The sequence below is a fragment of the Propithecus coquereli genome, unplaced genomic scaffold, assembly GCF_000956105.1.
Source record: "Propithecus coquereli isolate 6110/MARCELLA unplaced genomic scaffold, Pcoq_1.0 Scaffold441, whole genome shotgun sequence".
Classification (NCBI taxonomy): Eukaryota; Metazoa; Chordata; class Mammalia; order Primates; family Indriidae; genus Propithecus; species Propithecus coquereli.
Window position 1 is genome coordinate 2,685,397 of NW_012150186.1, and position 19,995 is coordinate 2,705,391.

The following is a 19,995-nucleotide window of genomic DNA, read 5'->3' on the forward strand; positions in this document are numbered from 1 at the left end:
AAAAAAAAAAAAAAAAAAAAAAGAGCAGCCTTGGAGTTACACATTAAGAACCAGCGTATTTAGCTAGAGGGGTACTATTAATAACAATGAATACAGAGGTTTGTCTAGATGGTCTTATAGCCTTTGGGTGATTCCTCTGTGACAGGCAGCATGGCCTCCTGAGACCACCAACAAAAGCTCTGGTGATTATGATACTTTTTCACAGAGTAGATTTAAAATGTGCCTCTTTGAAACATCTATCCAATGGTCTATTTGGAATCCAGATGAGGACAGGGCATGAGCCCAGTGATCTTCTGGGGAGCTAGTATTTGTTCTCTGTGACAATTCGCAATACTCTGCAATTCAATAGAAGCAAACAATATTAACACTTGCTACCTCTGAAAATTCATGATCAGGCTTCTAGCAGTGGATGATACACAATATGGGAGATAACACAGTCTATTCCAACCATTGTTTTTAGTAAAATAGTGAGGGAAAGAGTGTGAGCACCAGAGCTGGCCAGACCCAGAGTTAGCAGGTGCCAACACCAACCCTGTGACCTTGACCCAGTTATGTAATCTCCCCACACCTTGGTTTCCTCATCTAAAAAGTATGCACGAGAAGAGTATCTATGCCTCATACAGTTAAGGGTTAAATGTTAGTGTCTGTCGCAGTGCCTGGCTCTTATAAGCACTAATAAATATTAGTTCTATCAGATTATTTCCTCAGCAAAAAAAGAAAAGAGAAAAAGAAAGTATATCTAATTCTGGAAATTGAATAGTTGCTACAAATGACTTGTATATAGCTACTGAGGTATGTTATCTGGTAGCCACTGCAGAATGTAGCAGGACAGAAAATTATAGTTTTCAATATGAATTTGTACCTCAGTTTACAAGCAAACTCATTTAATATAATTCTGTTTTAGAGAGGTGAACACCAATTGCAGATTGTATATTCTGAAACTGGCCACAGTAATATTTTTTATGTGCTTTTCCAGAATCTTACCACTTTCCATCAAGAAGTCTATTCCCCTTCCTCCTGAACTGAGGTGGGACTTTGTGCATATCTCAACCAACAGAATGAGGCTGAAATAATACTGCATAAGTTCAGAGACTAGGTCATAAAAGGCAGGGTGGTTTCTGTGTGGTTCTTATTCTCTTGCAACACTTGCCCTTGGAACTCTGCCCACTGTACTATGAGGAAGCCTAAACTAGCACCCTCGGAAAAGGCCACATGCAGAAGAACTGAGGCATCCCTGTACAACAGCCAGCATCAACTGGCTGAGCCAGACGTGTGTGAACAAGCCTTTAGAATCTAAGTTTAGATGCTTCCACCTTTTCAGCTGAGGCATCAAACATTGTGTGGCTAAGACAAGCCATCTCCATCGTGCCCTGCCCAAATTTTTGGCCACAGAATCTATAAATAGAATAAATGGTTGTTTTACCCAGAAAGTTTATAGGGTATATTTTGTTATACAGCCACAGTAAATAAAACAGTCCTATACCTTTACTTTTTCTCTTTTGAAAAAGTAATAAATACAGTTGTCCCTCAGTACCTGCGGGGGACTGTTTTCATGACGCCTGCAGATACCAAAATCCACGCACACTCAAGTCCTACAATTGGCCCTGCAGAACCCACGGATACAGAAAGTCAGCCGTCCATATACACGGGTTTTGCAACCCCACCACCTTATTCCGCATCAGTGATTGGTTGTGGATGTAGAACACTGATATGGAGGGCTGACTGCATCTACAGAAAAAAATCTGTGCATAAATGGACCTGCACAGTGCATACCTGTGTTGTTCAAGGGTCACCTGTACATGTATATGGCAAAAAGTTCAAATACAAAAGTTCAAAAGGGTATTTACAGTGAAATGAACATACACTTGTGACTTAGCTCTCTGGAGGCAACCACATGTACCAGATTCTGACATACCTTTATAGTATGTATATACATATGTGCATGAATGTGTATTTAAAACACATGGCAGCAAACTATTGACACCACTCTGCACTTTGCTTGTTTCATTTATTTTACATTGAAGATCATTCCAGATCAGCACATTTAGTTCTATCCTCATTTCTTTTTAATGGTTGGATAGTATTCACTTACACACCATAATTTAAACCAGTCTGTTACTGGACATTTGGATATTTACAGTCTTTTGCTTCTACAAATAATGCTTCAGTGACTACCGCTGAACATACATATTTATGCATGAGTGTATGATTTTTTCTGTGTAATACGTTTTTAGAACTAAAATTGCTGGGTGATAATTTTGATAGACAATCAATCAAATTGCCCTTCCACCAACATATGAAAAGTTCCTGTTTTTCCACACTCTTGTCAACAGTATATTTTCAAACTCTTTGTTTGAAATGTGACAGGTTAAAAAAAAGGATATGCCATTATATTTTTAAATTGTACCTTGTTTTTTATAAGTGAGACTGTGCCTCTTTTCCAGTTTAAAAGTCATTTGCATTTCCTTTCTACAACATGCCTGTTCTTGGTTTTTTTGGACATTTTTCCACTGGGTTGTTGGTCTTTTTCTTACTGTCCTGTAACAGGTGTGATAATGCACACACCATCTGTCCCAGGGCCTCTGATGCCAGCAGATGACTACCACAAGGACTGTTATAACAGAGATGCATATGTTGGACCATTGCTTTTTGCCTCTCTTCCCCATTCCCCTTAGTTTAAGTGGTTTTGGTAGTATGTCGTACAACCTGCTCAAGACATCAACTGGGGGCAAATGAAGTGTATATATATATATATATATATGTGTGTGTGTGTGTGTATATATATATACACACACACACATATATATATACACATATATATATATATGCTATGATAAATGTTCAATGTTTCCTTTCAAAACCAACCCCAAACATACTGAATCTTAAAATATTTTCATCAGCACTTTAAAAATATTTGTCCTAACCTTAAGAGAAAACTAGTATGCTGAGTAGAAACCTTGCATTCATTTTATACAGATATCTTGGACCTATAGGAATGTAACCATGTGCTAAAAAAAAAAAAAAAAATAGCCCAAGACAGAAATGACACTGTCTTAAACTCTACAGTAAATGAACAGAAAGAATCTCTAACTTTTTTTTTAACCTAATGCTTTCTGGATCAGGGTTATGGATATATGGGCACAAGCAGACCAGTCCACTAAAACTTGAGGTTACCTATGGCAGTGTGACTCAAAGTGTGGTACACCAGTCTACAGTCCGCACTGCCTGGCAACTTGCTAGAAAAGCAAATTCTCGGGCTTCATTCCAGATGAAATGAATCAAAATTTCTGGGGGTAGACCTAAGAATGTGTGCTTATTAAGCTTTATAGGCAAGTCTTTTGCCCATGAGAGTTGTAGCACCTAGATACCTGGAGGCTGAAGAAAGGTCCCGCCCAGAGGCCTTTAATATTCTGTGCTGCCTCAGCCCAGTGGGAAGTCTTCCCAAATACTGGAGAGGGCCTCTGGCAACCTGATGAAACGCCCTTGGGGAAGTTCCTAGGAACCAGATAGAGTGTTTCATACCTGGTCTCCCTAGGAAAGGCCACTCTGAACAAAGTGAGAAGACAAGAGAGGAGGGCAGAGAATTTTCCTTTCTGCTCAGGGGAAAACAAAGGTTGAGAGTGGGGAGTGTAGTAATTGTAGCAAAAGAGATTTAAAAACCCTTTTATCTGGGGGCTCCTTTATCTTGGGAGACATCTTCACTTTTGAGAACTTAAATGGGGCTGGGCAGGTGTCAGGTCAGAGGTGGGGACATTCAGCACTGGCATCCTGGGACTTGTACAAATCCTTCTAAATTATCCAGCTGCAACAGGGTAAGGGAAAAAAAGCAGGGATTCAGGCCGGGCGCGGTGGCTCACGCCTGAAATAATTGCACACTGGGAGGCCGAGGCGGGCGGATTGTTTGAGCTCAGGAGTTCGAGACCAGCCTGAGCAAGAGCGAGACCCCGTCTCTACCAAAAATAGAAAGAAATTAATCGGACAACTAAAAATATATAGAAAAAAAATTAGCAGCCGGGCATGGTGAGGCATGCCTGTAGTCCCAGCTACTCGGGAGGCTGAGGCAGAAGGATCGCTTGAGCCCAGGAGTTTGAGGTTGCTGTGAGCTAGGCTGACGCCACGGCACTCTAGCTTGGGCAAAAGAGTGAGACTCTGTCTCAAAAAAAAAAAAAAAAAAAAAAAAGGGATTCAGGTCAGGAATGTCGTCAGTGCAAAAAAAAAAAAAAAAAAGTACATTTAACTGCAGTGTCTCATGTTTTAATGTCTCTTGGGAAGCTAAGGACAAGGTGAAATAAGAAATCCCTAATATGCTGTATCTTCAGCATTCAGGGATGATGAAAATCGACACATATAAAATCTATTTGAAAGCCTCAGACTCTCTAGACAAAATGGAGCCAAGTTAAAGCAAATCCACCTATTTTTAACATGACGTACTAAGTGGTATGGAAGTCACACTTTACCTTGTCAACATTAGCTCGCGTTTTAGCAGATGTTTCCACATAGTTAACATTCCACTGGTCAGCTCTGTTTTTGGCCTCTTCTACAGAAACCTGCCTTTTATCTTCTAAATCTGATTTGTTACCAACCAGTAGAAATGGAACATTCTCATCTTCTTTTACTCTTAAAATCTGCTCCCTGAGTAAGACAAAAGAAAGAAATATTAACATTACTTCTACATGTTAAAATAACAAAATAGCCATCTGCAATCAGCACTTATTTATAATTATATATGGTTCTATACAGTAATAACAAGCTCATTTATTACAGGGTAGAAAATAATCAGTACTTCTTTTTCTACCATCAAGCATTTGAGTTACACATTCACCTCACCACTGAAGGAAAAATCTACCGAAGAAGAGCATATAAATATGGCAGTAAAGGTGCACAGTAAGAGTCAAATGTGACTTCCCCCTAAATGCTTTTTTTAAAAATAAATTTTTTATTTTAGAATGGTTTTAGATTTACAGAAAAGTTGTGAAGATAATACAGAGAGTTCCCATTTACCCCACATCCAGTTTCCCCTGAACATCTTATTTTAGCATGGTAAATCTATCACAATTAATGAACCAATATTGACACGTGATTAACTAACGTGCAAACTTTATTCAGATATCCTTAGTTTTTGCCTAACATCCTTTTCTATTCCAGGATTCTTTATTTATAAATTTGGATAATATCTTTTTTAAAAAAAAAAAAATTAAGAAGTCACTAATTGTAAGCATTATGTACTACCAAGAAAAATTGCTGCCAATTATAACTGTTTGATGCCATACTATAAGGAACAGCCCTGATTTTAAGATGTTAAAATGTAAAAAATGTACATCTTAGATCTATGAAATACAGTAGTATCTACCTCATAGGTTTCTTTGATAAATGAGTTTATATGTGTTAATGCTTAGAACAGAGTCCGGCACATGGTAAATGCTGTATGAGTGTGAGGTATTCTTCTTCTTCTTCTTCTTATTCATCTGATTACTTCATTCACCTGATTTATTGACCTGATTACTAACATTCTAACAGATTCAACACTTGTGGGAAGTTCTTTGGACCTGAATTCTGTTTTCACATCAGGTGACACTGACTCAGGTGCTTGTGACTCCAGCACCTCTAGTCATATGTATACATACAGTCACTAATTTATTTCTTAATAACTAAGCTACTCTGAGTCAGGCACTGCAGGAAGACCAATACTGAAATTACAGTGTGATTGATGCTATCAGAAACATGGCCTTGGAAAACTTGGATCTACTGGGTTCAGAGGTGAGAAGACAACATTCTTTAGAGTTAATAGGTTAGTTTTATTAGCTGCTTTCCTGGATGTCAGACAAAGGTAATGCTATGTCTGTTACCTTCCTACACATTTTGCTTAATGTTATGCTCTGTTTAAATACAGTTGTAGAGGCTATTACAAAATTTTAGAGTAGAAAATTCAACTTCTTCATTTTTGACATAAGGAAAGTAAGAACAAAAACGGTAAGAGTTTTCAAATCAAAGCAAATATTTACAAATATGTACTTACTATATGTTATATACTAACAACTCTGCCATATATGGGTACTAGGGATACTGAGATGGGCAAGAAACAGGTCCTGCTCTCAAGAGCTTTTACCTTATCGGGAAAAACACATACAAATCAAGCTCAGTATAAGAATGTATTTAAAGTGATACCAGAGCTATAGCAAAGTACGTTGCATATACAGATGAGGAAGCAATGGCTTCTGCCTTAATGATGTCATGACCAGGAAGGCTAAAGGGAGGAGCCGACATTTATGCTATACTTGCAGGTCAGACCATGTGGAGTGCCCACTGTAACCACTTAGCCAGTCTCAAAAATGCCTGTCCTATTTTTGGTGAGTCACTAGGGCCATTTTTATTTATGGGAAGGGCAACACATTGGAGGTACACCACAGGAGTAATGAATCATCCTTCTTTTCTGTAACGGGAATCACCTAAGGTTCTCTCATGGCGTAAAAATACTTTATTCCCTTGAGATAGCACTTTGGCTTTGGTGACTATAGTGATAACATTTATTCCATTACCTAGAACAGGAACGGATACATTATAGGCACTCAAATACGTGCCGAATGAGTAAGCACTGACATTTATATAACTTTCAACACATCTCCCAGGATTACAAGTTACTAGGGTCTATTACCCTTTACACTTTATTAGACATGAAATTCTTTCCTTATAGAAACCAACAAACTTAATTTTACAAATAAATCTATATTTTAAAGTCTCTCAATGACATGCTTTTTGCAAAGAATGTTCTCTTAGAATACTTCAAGTTCTTGAGACTTTCAAGTGTACGTAACAAGGAATGCTCTGTATAAGCCTTTGTTTAGTTTTTTGCTCAACTACCTAAAATGTCCTCTTTCCTCATCTGTGGAAATCCTTCTTTTCTTCAAGCTCATCTATTTCATGAAAGTTTCCCAGCTTCTTTCCCCTCCTCAATCCTCTGTAATGACCACTGCCTAGATTTCCTACTTTGCCAACTAAGTTGCTCTTGGTTACATGCCTTATATGTTCAACTAGGCTGTGTGAATCTTGAAAATAGAGGACCCATTACATGCTTCTTTTGTGTCCTCCATAATCAAAACATTTAACACACGTGGTGGCTCACACCTGTAATCCTAGCACTCTGGGAGGCTGAGGCGGGTGGATTGTTTGAGCTCAGGGGTTCGAGACCAGCCTGAGCAAGAGCGAGACCCCGTCTCTACTATAAATAGAAAGAAATTAGCCAAACAACTAAAAATAGCAAAAATTAGCCGGGCATGGTGGCACATGCCTGTAGTCCCAGCTACCCAGGAGGCTGAGGCAGGAGGATTGCTTGAGCCCAGGAGTTTGAGGTTGCTGTGAGCTAGGCTGACGCCACAGCACTCTAGCCCAGACAAGAGAGTGAGACTCTGTCTCAAAAAAAAAACAAAACATTTAACACAGAAATAAAAATACATATTATATAATTAATGAACACCTTTGATTTATGCATGTCATTTCTGTAAAACTACTCAAGCACTTTATTTATGCCAAATTTCTCCTCGATATAGAGAGGAGAGCCCCTTTCCCCTTCACCAAAACCACCTCCCCCAAAACCAAATGGATGCCAGATTTTGATTAAGCAAACAGCAAATGAGATTTTGAAAATATTGTTCAGCACAACCTAGTGTGCCAGTCTACAGTGATTTTATTTCTATTCAAAAAATTCAGTCTGTGCTGCCAGGGCATCTGTGTTTTGAGGAGGATGGCAATGTGCCTTGTGAGCACTACATAGGTGCTAAGAAACCAGTGACCAACACAGAAAAATTTAAAATCTGGGAGAGCTCCATTATGTGACCTAAGTATTAACTATTATGGCAGTAGTCATAGTTTATTCTAAAGAGAAATACTTCAGTAATGCACACAGACTTTTGGTATTTGAGGTTGTCACAAGCTCAAGCTCTAATACAGCTAGCACTGGGGTAGCTATAAGATTATGCAAAGTATCTTGAATATCTGTGTGTACATACACAGTGGACAATCATATACTGATACCAAAAAAGGAATAAACGCAATTACACACAGAGTAAAAGACTAACACGTGAGAACCTCTACTTGCCCACTTGCTTCTGGGAAGGACACTGTTGTGCAGTATGTCACACGTAATAACATTACTCTTGGACACACCTGAAGTCAGCTGTGGCTGCAAAGGATTCCATTTCTGTAATAGAGAAGACACAGAGGAACCCCTCCCCGCTTCGGAAGTAGTTGTCTCTAATTGCAGCATAGTCCTCCTGCCCAGCTGTGTCTAAGATATCGATCTGAACTTCCTCTCCATCCAGGACTACCTTCTTCCGATAGCTGTCTGCTTTGGTAGGCTCATAGTCCTCCACAAACTAGAAAAGAGGAAAAACATCCATTTTCTAATTATTATTTTTACTTTCAAAACTTATTTTGACATAATTATAGATCCATGTAAAGCTGCCAAATTAAAGTACAAAGAGTTTCCTCCAATGGTAAAAACTGGAGTAATTTTCATTTTCATTTTAGACAATTTACTGATTTCCTCATTTGAAAAAAGAGGGCACTGAACTATTACCTCTAGGCTGTTTACAGCTTGAAAATTGTGCTTTTCTTCCTTAAAACACTATACCTGCAAAAACTATTATATATATATTTTATCAAATTTATAAGAACCCATTTTCTATGTTACTCTAAATATAAATTTTTATGTTAGAACTGCAGAAATAACTTAAAAGTCAATATTTAGGTAAGCAATGAAGGTACTGTGAAATCTTTTCTTTTTCTGAAATAAACCATGGCAATAAAGTGATTTATACTACTTCGTAGCAAGTCAAATTTTGAATTTTGAGATTTCTCCTCAAACTTTTGATTTTTTTTTTTTTTTTTTTTGAGACAGAGTCTCATTCTTTTGCCCTGGCTAGAGTGAGTGCCGTGGCGTCAGCCTAGCTCACAGCAACCTCAAACTCCTGGGCTCAAGCAATCCTACTGCCTCAGCCTCCCGAGTAGCTGGGACTACAGGCATGCGCCACCATGCCAGGCTAAGTTTTTCTATATATTTTTAGTTGTCCAATTAATTTCTTTCTATTTTTAGTAGAGACGGGGTCTCGCTCTTGCTCAGGCTGGTTTCGAACTCTTGAGCTCAAACAATCCGCCCGCCTCGGCCTCCCAGAGTGCTAGGATTACTGGCGTGACCCACGGCACCTGGCCCAAACTTTTGATTTTTAAAATAGTACAGTTAAGCAACTTTACATTCCCACTCCTATCATCAATCCCATAAATCTCACTTTGATATACTCTGATAAACCTTTTGATATCATTGTTAGCATGTGTATATATATATATATATATACACACATTTTGTGGGTTTTTATTAGCGGCTATAAACATTTTTATTATCTGACATTTTCTTATTTATTTACTTAACGACTATATCCCACTACCAGAATTTAACTCCTAAGAGAAGTGATCTTGAATATGCCATTCACCATTGTTCCTCCAAAGCCTAGACTAGCACATGGTACATGGTAGATATTCAATAAATAATAATTTTTAAAATGGACACAGTATATTTGTAACCGTAAAAGTTACACAACATTCTACCATATTTACATGCTAACACTGTGCTTAAGCATTCATCAAAAGTTAGGCATGTGAATATTCTTACTTTTGGCTTCCTTATTGTCAAGAATGGGAATGATTGAAGGATTAGTTTGAGAGAAGACTAGCTCTTAAATAGCATGGAAAACACAATTGAACAAATAAATCAGTAATATCATTTAAAGTACGATTTCAATCCCCTCTCTCTCCAAACTTTTTATTACAGTCACTAACAAGCAGGGCAACTGATGGCTTTAAGGGTTTTGTGTGTGTATAAAAGAAATGCCAATGCACAGGCAACAGAAAAAGACATAGGGTGGTAAAAATCTGCAGGAATTTTTGGTCAAAAGACCAGGTTTAACATTTCGTTACTCATCAGAGATCACTTTTCTTGAGCAAGTTGGGTAACCTTTCTGAGGTTCTGCTTTCTCATCTGTAAAATAGGGTACTACCACCTAGCACGTAGGATTCTTATGAGGCTTAAGAAAGAGCACTCTAACTATAAAACCTGGCTTCTGCTGGGAGGAAGACCTGAAGATAAACGCTTACATTGGATCACCAACTCGTAATCACTAAGGCTCGATAACAGTCCTCTAGGGAAAGAATATATTGCTGTATGTACGCTAAGACCTTATCTCTGGAATGAAAAAGTCTGATATAAATACATGGACACTTAATCTGTAACCTGTTTAGTAATTATAATTTTAGTGACACAGCCCTTATCTGTTTAATGGTGAGCATAGCGTCATGCCAAATACACAATGATTTTTTTCATCGAGATACTTTATATATGTTAACCTTGAGTCTTAATTAAGTACTATATCTGCCAGTTCTATTAATTAAAGGTAGGAATCTCCATTAAAACATTAACTATAAAAAAGCTATAGTTAGATTACTCAAAAAATCGGCATTATTTTCAGTTTAGTTTAGTTTTGTTTTTAAAGCATGAGGTTTTTAAGAACCTTGAGTTCTTGACTTGTAAAATCAAATTATACAGATGTTGGCTCTGAACCTAAAAATGAAAAAAAAATTAGCAGCAGCTTTCAAGGATTCAAGGAATCCATCCAAAATAGCAACAAAACTAAGCTAGAGAAATACTCTCTGAAAGCCCAAACTTTGATATCCATTATAAAATTAGCACTTACCTCATCATACATGAACTGTAGAGTCAAAGCAGACTTGCCCACACCACCACTGCCCACCATGATGACTTTGTGTAAGGCCAAAGAATTCTGACCCTTGGGCTTATTTGTGGCCATTGTGTGTCACAGAGTTTTCACCAAAGGATTAAGAAGAATCTAAGAAGAATGAAAGAACAAGTAATGTTCAGTACATTCATCTTCAGAGTTCCAGTGTAGGAAAGAGGTATGTTCTTAGGGCTCAAGATGCTAGTTTTTATTCTGCAGGGATTTTAAATAGATGACAAGTGAAGTATGCTCACTTAGGGGAAGAACCAGAGAATACCATGGCAATAAAAGAAGCCTATGACTCAAGGGCATTTCTCTTCTAATAGGTGGTTTTCAGTAATAAGGTATGATCAAAAGTGAAAATTTCCCAATGCAATCACATGCTGACAATAATGGTGTGTCAGCAGTACTGAAATATATCCACATAGATTATGAAAACAGGCTAAAGGACCCCTTTGTTTTCACATTCATCTATACTGGCAATAAGTCAAGAGATGTTCCTTCCAATTTCAAAGAAACAAGTGACCGAAAAAAGATTACTAATACCTTTATTACACCACGCCTTACGTTAAGGACCTCACCAAAAGGCTCACTTACTACTATTTTATAAAAGAAGAAACCTCATCCCCAAAACCTGGTAGTAAAATTATAAATAGAATCCAACACTATATACCCCAACTACCATACTACCAGAACTTCTGTGTTTCTTGGAGTAGATGGCCAATCTAATTTAAATACTTGGATCTAGCCTGCCTTCGTTTTCCTCAGAACATGCATTTGTTTGATACGTTTTTGCGCTCAGCATGGAAAAGGCCAGGTTCCTACATAAGCTGTAGTGGTGTGTGCACTAATGGCACCCACCTACCTTTGGCCGTGGTACCAGGCCTCAGAAAAAAATGCAGTGAGGTCACAACAAACACTTTGAATGTGTGGAGACCCAAGCAAAGAGGCTTTTTGCTGTTAGGAAATTGAGGAGGTTGACTCCTTCCTCCTCAGTGGCTCTGACTTCTCTGGTCACAGACACAGGTTTCCTAAATTGTAGCTCACAGAACTGCACCCCACCCCACATACCTCCCTAGGTTGTGCCAGTGTCTCCCAGCTCAGCTGCATTAGATTCACACTGGTCTCCTGTTCTTCAAATGCTCTCCTCTGCCTCTTGGCCTTTGCCATACAGTTTCCTCTCTTTGGCATATTCTTATTCTATCTGGCTAACTTCTCTCAGTTTTTGGGTCTCAGCCTTAGATGCAACTCTCAACCTAAATTAGGCTCTTCCCTGCCTTGTGCTCTCTTATACTTTTCCTTCATTACTCTTATCACAATATGAAATTGCTTAAGTGTGTAGTTATTTAACATGGGTCTTCTTCTCTAGTATACTAGAAGCAACTCAAGCGCAGGGGCTATGTCTATTTGGTTTACCTTACGCTTAATGAAACTAATATAGCCTGGCCATTCAGTACATGTGTTGAGTGAATGAACAAATATTTGCAGCCTGACTTAACCTTGGGGTGTCCTTTAGACTGTGTTGCTGTAAAGTAGCCATTGCTACTAGAAATTCAATCATAAGTGGGGGCCAGGTCTGCCATGGGTCTGTGCCTCATATTACTGGCTGTATAGGGCACCCAAGAGCTGGGCACTGCTTCTACCTAGAAATCATACCCATATGCCTACTTGCCCAATACCGAAAAGTGTTAAGAAAAAAGTACAATAATCCTACTATCCATTTAACAACACAAATAAGTTTAACATACTTCTTTTTAAATTGCTTTCAATCTATCTTTAGCATAATTGAGGTTACACTATACGTGCAATTTCTGATCCTCTTCTTATCATTATATCATAAAAACATTTTAGTAGAAGCAGTTTAAACTATGAAGAATATGGCAAAAAATTTACACTTATAGGCTAAGAGTTCAATTCTACTCAACAAACAAGGATTGAGTACCTCTTTGACCTGGGTACCAACAACATGACCATTAGATTCTGAGTGCTTATCACTGCTCAAAAACAGTGAAAATTATAGTATACTTCAGACAACTAACTAAAAGTCCAAAAGATACCAAGTCAAAGCCAGTTTATCAAGCATGCTATTGCTGGTGTTTCTAAATAAATCAGGAAATTACTTCTTTCCGTTATGATCCTCATTTGTTGGCAGCTGTAATCATTTCACGGCTACATAACCACTATTTTATTTTTAAACAGTAAATATCACATGAGCTCAGGGTGCTACTGTATCCATTAATACTCTAAGATTGTGTATATTTTTTTAAAGCAAAACATTTAGCGGGTACTCCAACTGGGTTAAAACACTTTTCTTTCCAGAACAATTTAAAATACAGCCTGTGACTCAGAAATAGAAAAGGCAGAGATTCCCAAATACATTTTTCCAAAGTGCAAACATTCCCTAATAACTGTGAGCTGCATGTTCCAGACTATTAAGAGGCTATCCGGGAAAAGAAGCTCCTATCAAGGAAAGACTTCCCACCCCCCATTTTAAAAACTTGGCACTCCTGAACCCTGGTCTAGATGTTGTTTTGAATGGTAAATAAGCCAAAGCCCCTGCCTACTTGGAACTTAAGAGGAACGCACAGAATAAGAAAATCCCATTAGTGCTAAGTGCAATGAAGAAAATAAGGAGGCAGTGGGATAAGGAATGGGGGGAGGGGCTACTTTAACCAGATGGTCAATGGTGACTCCTCTGAAGAGGTGGCATTTTAGCCAAGACCTGAATATTACGAAGGAACCAGCCAGCTCTGGGGTAAGAATGTTGCAGACACAGGGAAAACCAAGTGCAAAAACCCTGAGACAGGAGAGGGTTGGCATGTTCTAGGTACTAGGAAGAGGCCATAGTGGATGAAGCCTAGTGTTTTAGTCTACTTTCTGTTGCTACAATAGAATATCTGAGACTGGGTAATTTATAAAGAAAAGAAATTTATTTCTTACAGTTCTGGAGGCTGGGAAGTCCAAGAGCATGGCATTGGAAACTGCTCACCTGATGGCAGAAGGTATCACATGGTGAGAGGGCAAGAGAGGTTCTCTTCCTACTCTTAGGTTTCTCTTCCTACTCTTACAAAGCCACCAGTCCTGCCGGGGGCCACACTCTGATGATATTGTCTAATTCTAATTACCTCCCAAAGGCCCCGCCTCCAATCAACATACAAATTTGGGGATTAAGTTTCCAACACGTGAAATCTGGGGGACACATTCAAACCATAGCACCTAGTGAGTGATGGGAGAGTAACAATGTGAGTTTGAGAGGTAGGCTGAGGCCAAATCACAAAAAGCCTTGAGTGCCATGGATTTTATGCTGTTTGGATTTTATTAGAATTGCAATGCCTCTGGAGAGTTTTAAAGCAGGACAGTGACATAATTTGTGTTTCTAAAAAGATAATCCTGGTTGGTGTGTAGCGAATGCACAGCATAAGTGCAGGAATTTTAAGTACAGGAGGCTATTCCAGTAGTCCATGCAAGAAAGGACAGAGGCTTGGTCTACAGCTGCAGCAGCAGAAATGGTAATAATACTAGTTCCAGTATAACTACTAGTACCACCTACATTGGGGACAACAACCACCACCATTTACTGACCACTCACTACATGTTAGGTACTGTTCTAAGCACTTTGTACATACTAATTTGATTGAGTACTATATTTCATATATTAATCCTGTCAGGTATTTTAACTTTCTAACTTTAACTATTTTAACTTCATTTAACAGATGAGAAATCTGGGTCACAGATGTCAACTTGCTCAAGGCTGAGCCAGAATTCAAACTGAGGCAGCCTGACTCTCCTAACCGCTATGTTATGTGGGATACATTTTGGAGAAACAGTTGACAGGACTTCCTGATTGGCTGGATAGGAGAAAACAAGAGTAACTTTTAAGTTTTCAGCCTAAATATCTCAATGTGTGGTAGAACCACTACCTAAGATGGAGAAAGATTAGGAAGGAATAGGTCTGGGAGAGAAATCCCAAGCTCTGCTTGCATATTAGACATCCAGCTGGAATTTTTCAATAGGAAATTTGATGTTCTAGTCTGGAGTTCAGGGGTTAGGATAGAGACAGAGACAAAAATTTGCATGTCAATTTACAGGTGGTATTTAAAGTCACAAAACTGAACAAGCTCTCTTAGGTAGAAGATGAGAAAGAGCCCCGAGACAACTCCACAGGCTGGTTCAGTAGGAGGAAATCCAGTGATTGTGCAGTCATTGAAGCTGGTTCGCTCAAATCATGCTGAAAGACTGAGATGAGATACAATGAGATAAGAAAAAAAAAGAGCTGGTTACTAGACTTGTCAAGATGGAAGTTGCTGGTAACTCTGGGAAGAGTCATTTCACCAACTGAGGTAAGAATCGGGTGGGCTGAGGAGAAACAGAAGGTACAGAAATGGATTTTTTACTCTGAAGATGAATGGAGAAATGGGATGATAACTGGAAGGTGCTGTTAGGAAGAAAGCTTTTTGTTTGGTTGCTTTAAAAAATATTATTAAGGAATGTTTATATGGTAATCATCCAAAAGAGCTGGAAATTAATGGTACAGAAGACATGGTGACTTTAGGAGCAAAGTCCTAGAGCAGATTAGAGGAGTTGGGATGCAGTGCGTAACAGGAGCAGGAACATGTTTTCCTTTGTAATAGGGGGTGAGGCAAAGCAAAGAGTAGGGGTATAGGCGCAGAATGCAGATAGATTGGTTATTTCTTTATTTGATTGTCCATTTTTCTTCCATAAGATATGATCACATAGATAAACTGGTAAGGGAGGTGGAATTCAAAAGCAAATTTGTCTAGATAAATCACTAGAATAGAATATAGGAAAATAGGTCCAAATACATACTGTAGTATATGATGTATAATAAAGGTAGCATTTCAAATGGGAGGTGGGGAGAAGATGGAGAATAATTCCGTTAAGTGGTGTTGGGACAACAGTTGAGCCATATGGAAAAAAATAAAATTGGATCTATTCTCCTCACACCAATAAAATCTAAGAAGATCAAAGATTTAAATGACAAAATGAAATTACAAAGGCACAAGAAAAAACATGAAAAAATTATTTTATAACCTTAAGAGTGGGGAATGCCTAAACCAGTACATAAAATCCAAGTCATAAAATAACTTTGATAAATTTTACTACTAAAAAAAATGTCTCGCTCACTTTGGCAGCGTATATACTAAAATTGGAATGATATAGAGAAGATTAGCACAGTCCCTGGGCAAGGATGAAATGCAACTTTGTGAAACATTTTATATTTTTTAATCTGATTACCATACATTATTTGTATCAAAACATCACTATGTACCCCATGAATGTGCAGTTATTAATAACTGTCAATTAAAGAAATAAAATAATTTTTGCATGACAAAATTTTCCATAAGCAAAGTAAAAAGTTAAAGATAAAACTGGGGAAAATGTTTGCAACTCGTTTCACAGGTAAGAGATAATTTCCCTACATAAGGAGTTACTATAAGATCAACAACTGAGCAGCTTTGGAGGCCGGGCGCGGTGGCTCATGCCTGTAATCCTAGCACTCTGGGAGGCCCAGGCGGGAGGATTCCTCGAGGTCAGGAGTTCGAGACCAGCCTGAACAAGAGCGAGACCCCGTCTCTATTAGAAAGAAATTATCTGGACAACTAAAAATATATACAGAAAAAAACAGCCGGGCATGGTGGCGCATGCCTGTAGTCCCAGCTACTCGGGAGGCTGAGGCAGAAGGATTGCTTGAGCCCAGGAGTTTGAGGTTGTTGTGAGCTAGGCTGATGCCACGGCACTCTAGCCCGGGCAACAGAGTGAGACTCTGTCTCAAAAAAAAAAAAAAAAAAAAAAAGATCAACAACTGTAGGAAACCGGACAAAAGATATGAATAGTCACAGAAAAGGAAATACAAATGATTCTACATCTACTCAACCTCACTGATAAGAGAAGTACAAACAAAACTACATTGGGACAACAGTGTTTTACCCATCAGATTGATAACAATGTGTCTGCAAACTACAGCCCCATTGGCCTGTTTTTGTAGGGCCTATGAGTTAAGAATGGTTTTTATGTTTTTGAAGCACTGTAAATAAAACCAAGGAGAATATGTGACAGAGGATGTAGTGGACCGCAAGCCTAATATATTTACTGTTGGCCTTTTCCAGGAAAAGTTTGTCTATCTCTAAGAAAATGCTCACTGGAGCATTTTGGAATGCTGAACCAGTAAGTATAATGCAAATATTCCAAAATCTGAAATCCAAAACACTTCTCACCCCAAACATTTCAGGTAAGGGATACATACACAACCTGTTTTAGTCTAACAAAAATACTGGCTGGTAAAAGTTGTGAGAGATTCCTTATTAATAAAGAGATTAAATGAAGAGATGAAATGATTCTCTTCCAATTGAATAGTATATTAAAGGCTTATAATCAACAAAGTTCAGTTCCTATCAAATCATTACAAATCACAAGTAGGCAGAAGCCAAATTAGTGAATCACTCTTAAAATGGAAAGTACTTCATACGAACAAATTGCATATGATACTTCCTATCTGCATTAAGAATATTTGCTCAATCAAAAAAACTACAGGAATTTAGTATAAAATGAACAATTTTAGAAGAGTTAGAATATACTTTGCCAAGAAAAGGAGATATACAATTCTATTTTAAAAGGGATTGAAAACTATTTAGGTTTATTACCAGGCCCAGATAATATCACAGGTGTATTTTCCCAACTGTTTAAAGAACAAGTATCATCAGCACAGGTTGAACATATCTAAGCTGAAAATCTGAAATAATCCAAAATCTGAAACTTTTTGAACACACACGATACCACAAGTAGAAAACTTCACACCTGGCCTCATGTGATAGGCCTCCATCAAAACACAGATGCACAATACACAGTTTATTCAGTGTCTCCAAGGGGAAAAAAAGACCCTTCCAGCCTCCTTCTGCTATGTATTTTTTCGACGCACACCCAGATTCCCCAACCCAAGCATGCCCACAAAGGGTGATAAAATGATTCAATGTGCACAAACTTTGTTTCGCAGACACAATTACTAAAAATATTGTAAAAAAATTACCTTCAGCAGGGCATGATGATGTGCACCTGTAATCTGAAGTGAGTACACCTGTAATCTCAGCTACTGAGGAGGCTGAGGCAGGAGGATCACTTGAGCCCAGGAGTTGAAGACCAGCCTGGGCAACATATTGAGATCTTGTCTCAATAAAAAATAAAATAAAATAAAATAAAAATTACCTTCTAGTTGCTATATGTACAGGTGTACATGAAACAAACGAGTTTCATTTTTAGACTTGTGTCCCATCCCCAAGATATCATTATATATATGCGAATATTCCAAAATCTAAAAAAAAAAACCCAAATCAGAAACGCTTCTGGCCACAAGCATTTTGGATAAGGGATACTCAACCTGTACTACTTAATGTTCTAGAGCATAGAGAAAGCTTCCAAATTCTCTTTAGAGAGTAGTCTAACGCTGATGCAAAGTTCTGACGAAGATAAAGTATAACAGATTGACTGACATATCACATGACTATGGGGCAAAAATTTCTAAATAAAAAATGTTAGCAAATAGAATCCAGCATATTAAAAGAATAAAACAAAGTGACGAGGTGAGATTCAACCAGATATGCAAGAATGGCTTAATATTTAGGAAGTCAATATAACTCCTGATATCGATGGATGAAAAGATTATCTCTAGAGGTTCTGGAATAATATTTGACAAAATTCAAAGTCCACTGCTCATAAAAAAGTAGAAATAGGCCGGGCACGGTGGCTCATGCCTGTAATCCTAGCACTCTGGGAGGCCGAGGTGGGCGGATTGTTTGAGCTCAGGAGTTCGAGACCGGCCTGAGCAAGAGCGAGAGACCCTGTCTCTACTAAAAATAGAAAGAAATTAATCAGACAACTAAAAATATATAGAAAAAAAAAATTAGCCGGGCATGGTGGCGCATGCCTGTAGTCCCAGCTACTCGGGAGGCTGAGGCAGGAGGATCACTTGAGCCCAGGAGTTTGAGGTTGCTATGAGCTAGGATGATGCCATGGCACTCTAGCCCAGGCAACAAAGTGAGACTCTGTCTCCAAAAAAAAAAAAAAAAAAAGTAGAAATAGATTTCTATTTCTTAATATACACAGAAACTGGCTACCCTTAAAATCAAAACCATAAAAATATCATGTTTAATGACAAAATAAAACCATCTCTAGTAACATAAAGAATAAGATAAGAATGCTCACTATCATCACTTACTTAGCACTGTTCTGGAAGTAGTATCTGATGACATTAGAAAGAGAAATAAGAAGGCAAATGATCATTATTAACCAATAATATGATTTCATATCTAGAAAGGCCAAAGGAATCAACCAAAAAATTGCAACAAGAGATTTTAAAGGGTAATTATATAATCAATATATAAAGTTTGTTTTCAAACAACCAGTTAGAATACATAATGAAAGAAAAGATCCAATTTAGAACCTCACTCACAAAGAGTATATTACTAAGAATAAAATTACCATAGTCTGTATAAGATATACATGAAAATAATTTAATATTGATACCTAGGCAACATAAAAGGTGACCTGAATAAAGGAAGACAGATCCTGTTCTTGGGACAGGAAGAGCCTATTCCGGTAAAGGTATAAAACTCTGACAATAAAAAAGACTATTAATTATAAAAATTTCTTCACAATTAAAAAAAAAAAACCCATTAAGTCAAAAGACAAAGGAGCTGACTTAGGAGTCATTTGATCTGTTTCCTAAAGTTTTCTTTACCCTGAAACTTGTGAAGATAATTTCTGATGTTGAAAACTGGCTTGAACTTTTTCATTAAGGGCAGGCTGATTTGCACACAATAAAATTCATCCTTTTAAGTATACAGTTTAATGAGTTTTGATAAATGTACAGTCACATAACTCCCACCACAATCAAGATATATGACATTTCCATCACCTCTGAAAGTTTCCTCTTGCCCCTTGCTGACAGTCTCCTCTGTCACTCTGGCAGTCACTGACCTGATTTCAGGCCCTATTGTTTAGCCTCTTCCAGAATGTTACATAAAAAGATCATCTTGTAGCCACATGTAGAAGACTGAATCAGGATCCACACCGTTCACCTCTCACAAAAATCAACTCACGCTGGGTAACAGATTTAAACCTAAGGAGTGAAACTATTAGAATTCTAGAGGAAAATGTTGGAAATACTCTTCTAGACATTGGCCTAGGCAAAGAATTTATG

The 19,995-nt window shown here is 38.0% G+C and overlaps 1 protein-coding gene across 1 annotated transcript in view; it reads right to left on the reverse strand.

Annotated features, from left to right (window-relative positions):
- RALA (v-ral simian leukemia viral oncogene homolog A (ras related)) overlaps nt 1–19,995 on the reverse strand; it is a 92,250-nt gene that overhangs the window by 25,489 nt on the left and 46,766 nt on the right. Inside the window, exons 2-4 of the mRNA XM_012654538.1 lie at nt 10,740–10,892; nt 8,161–8,369; nt 4,458–4,632 (exon numbers count right to left, since the gene is read on the reverse strand). Of these exons, the coding sequence (XP_012509992.1) occupies nt 4,458–4,632; nt 8,161–8,369; nt 10,740–10,853 (498 nt within the window). The 5' untranslated portion in view covers nt 10,854–10,892. The remainder of the gene's footprint in view (nt 1–4,457; nt 4,633–8,160; nt 8,370–10,739; nt 10,893–19,995) is intronic.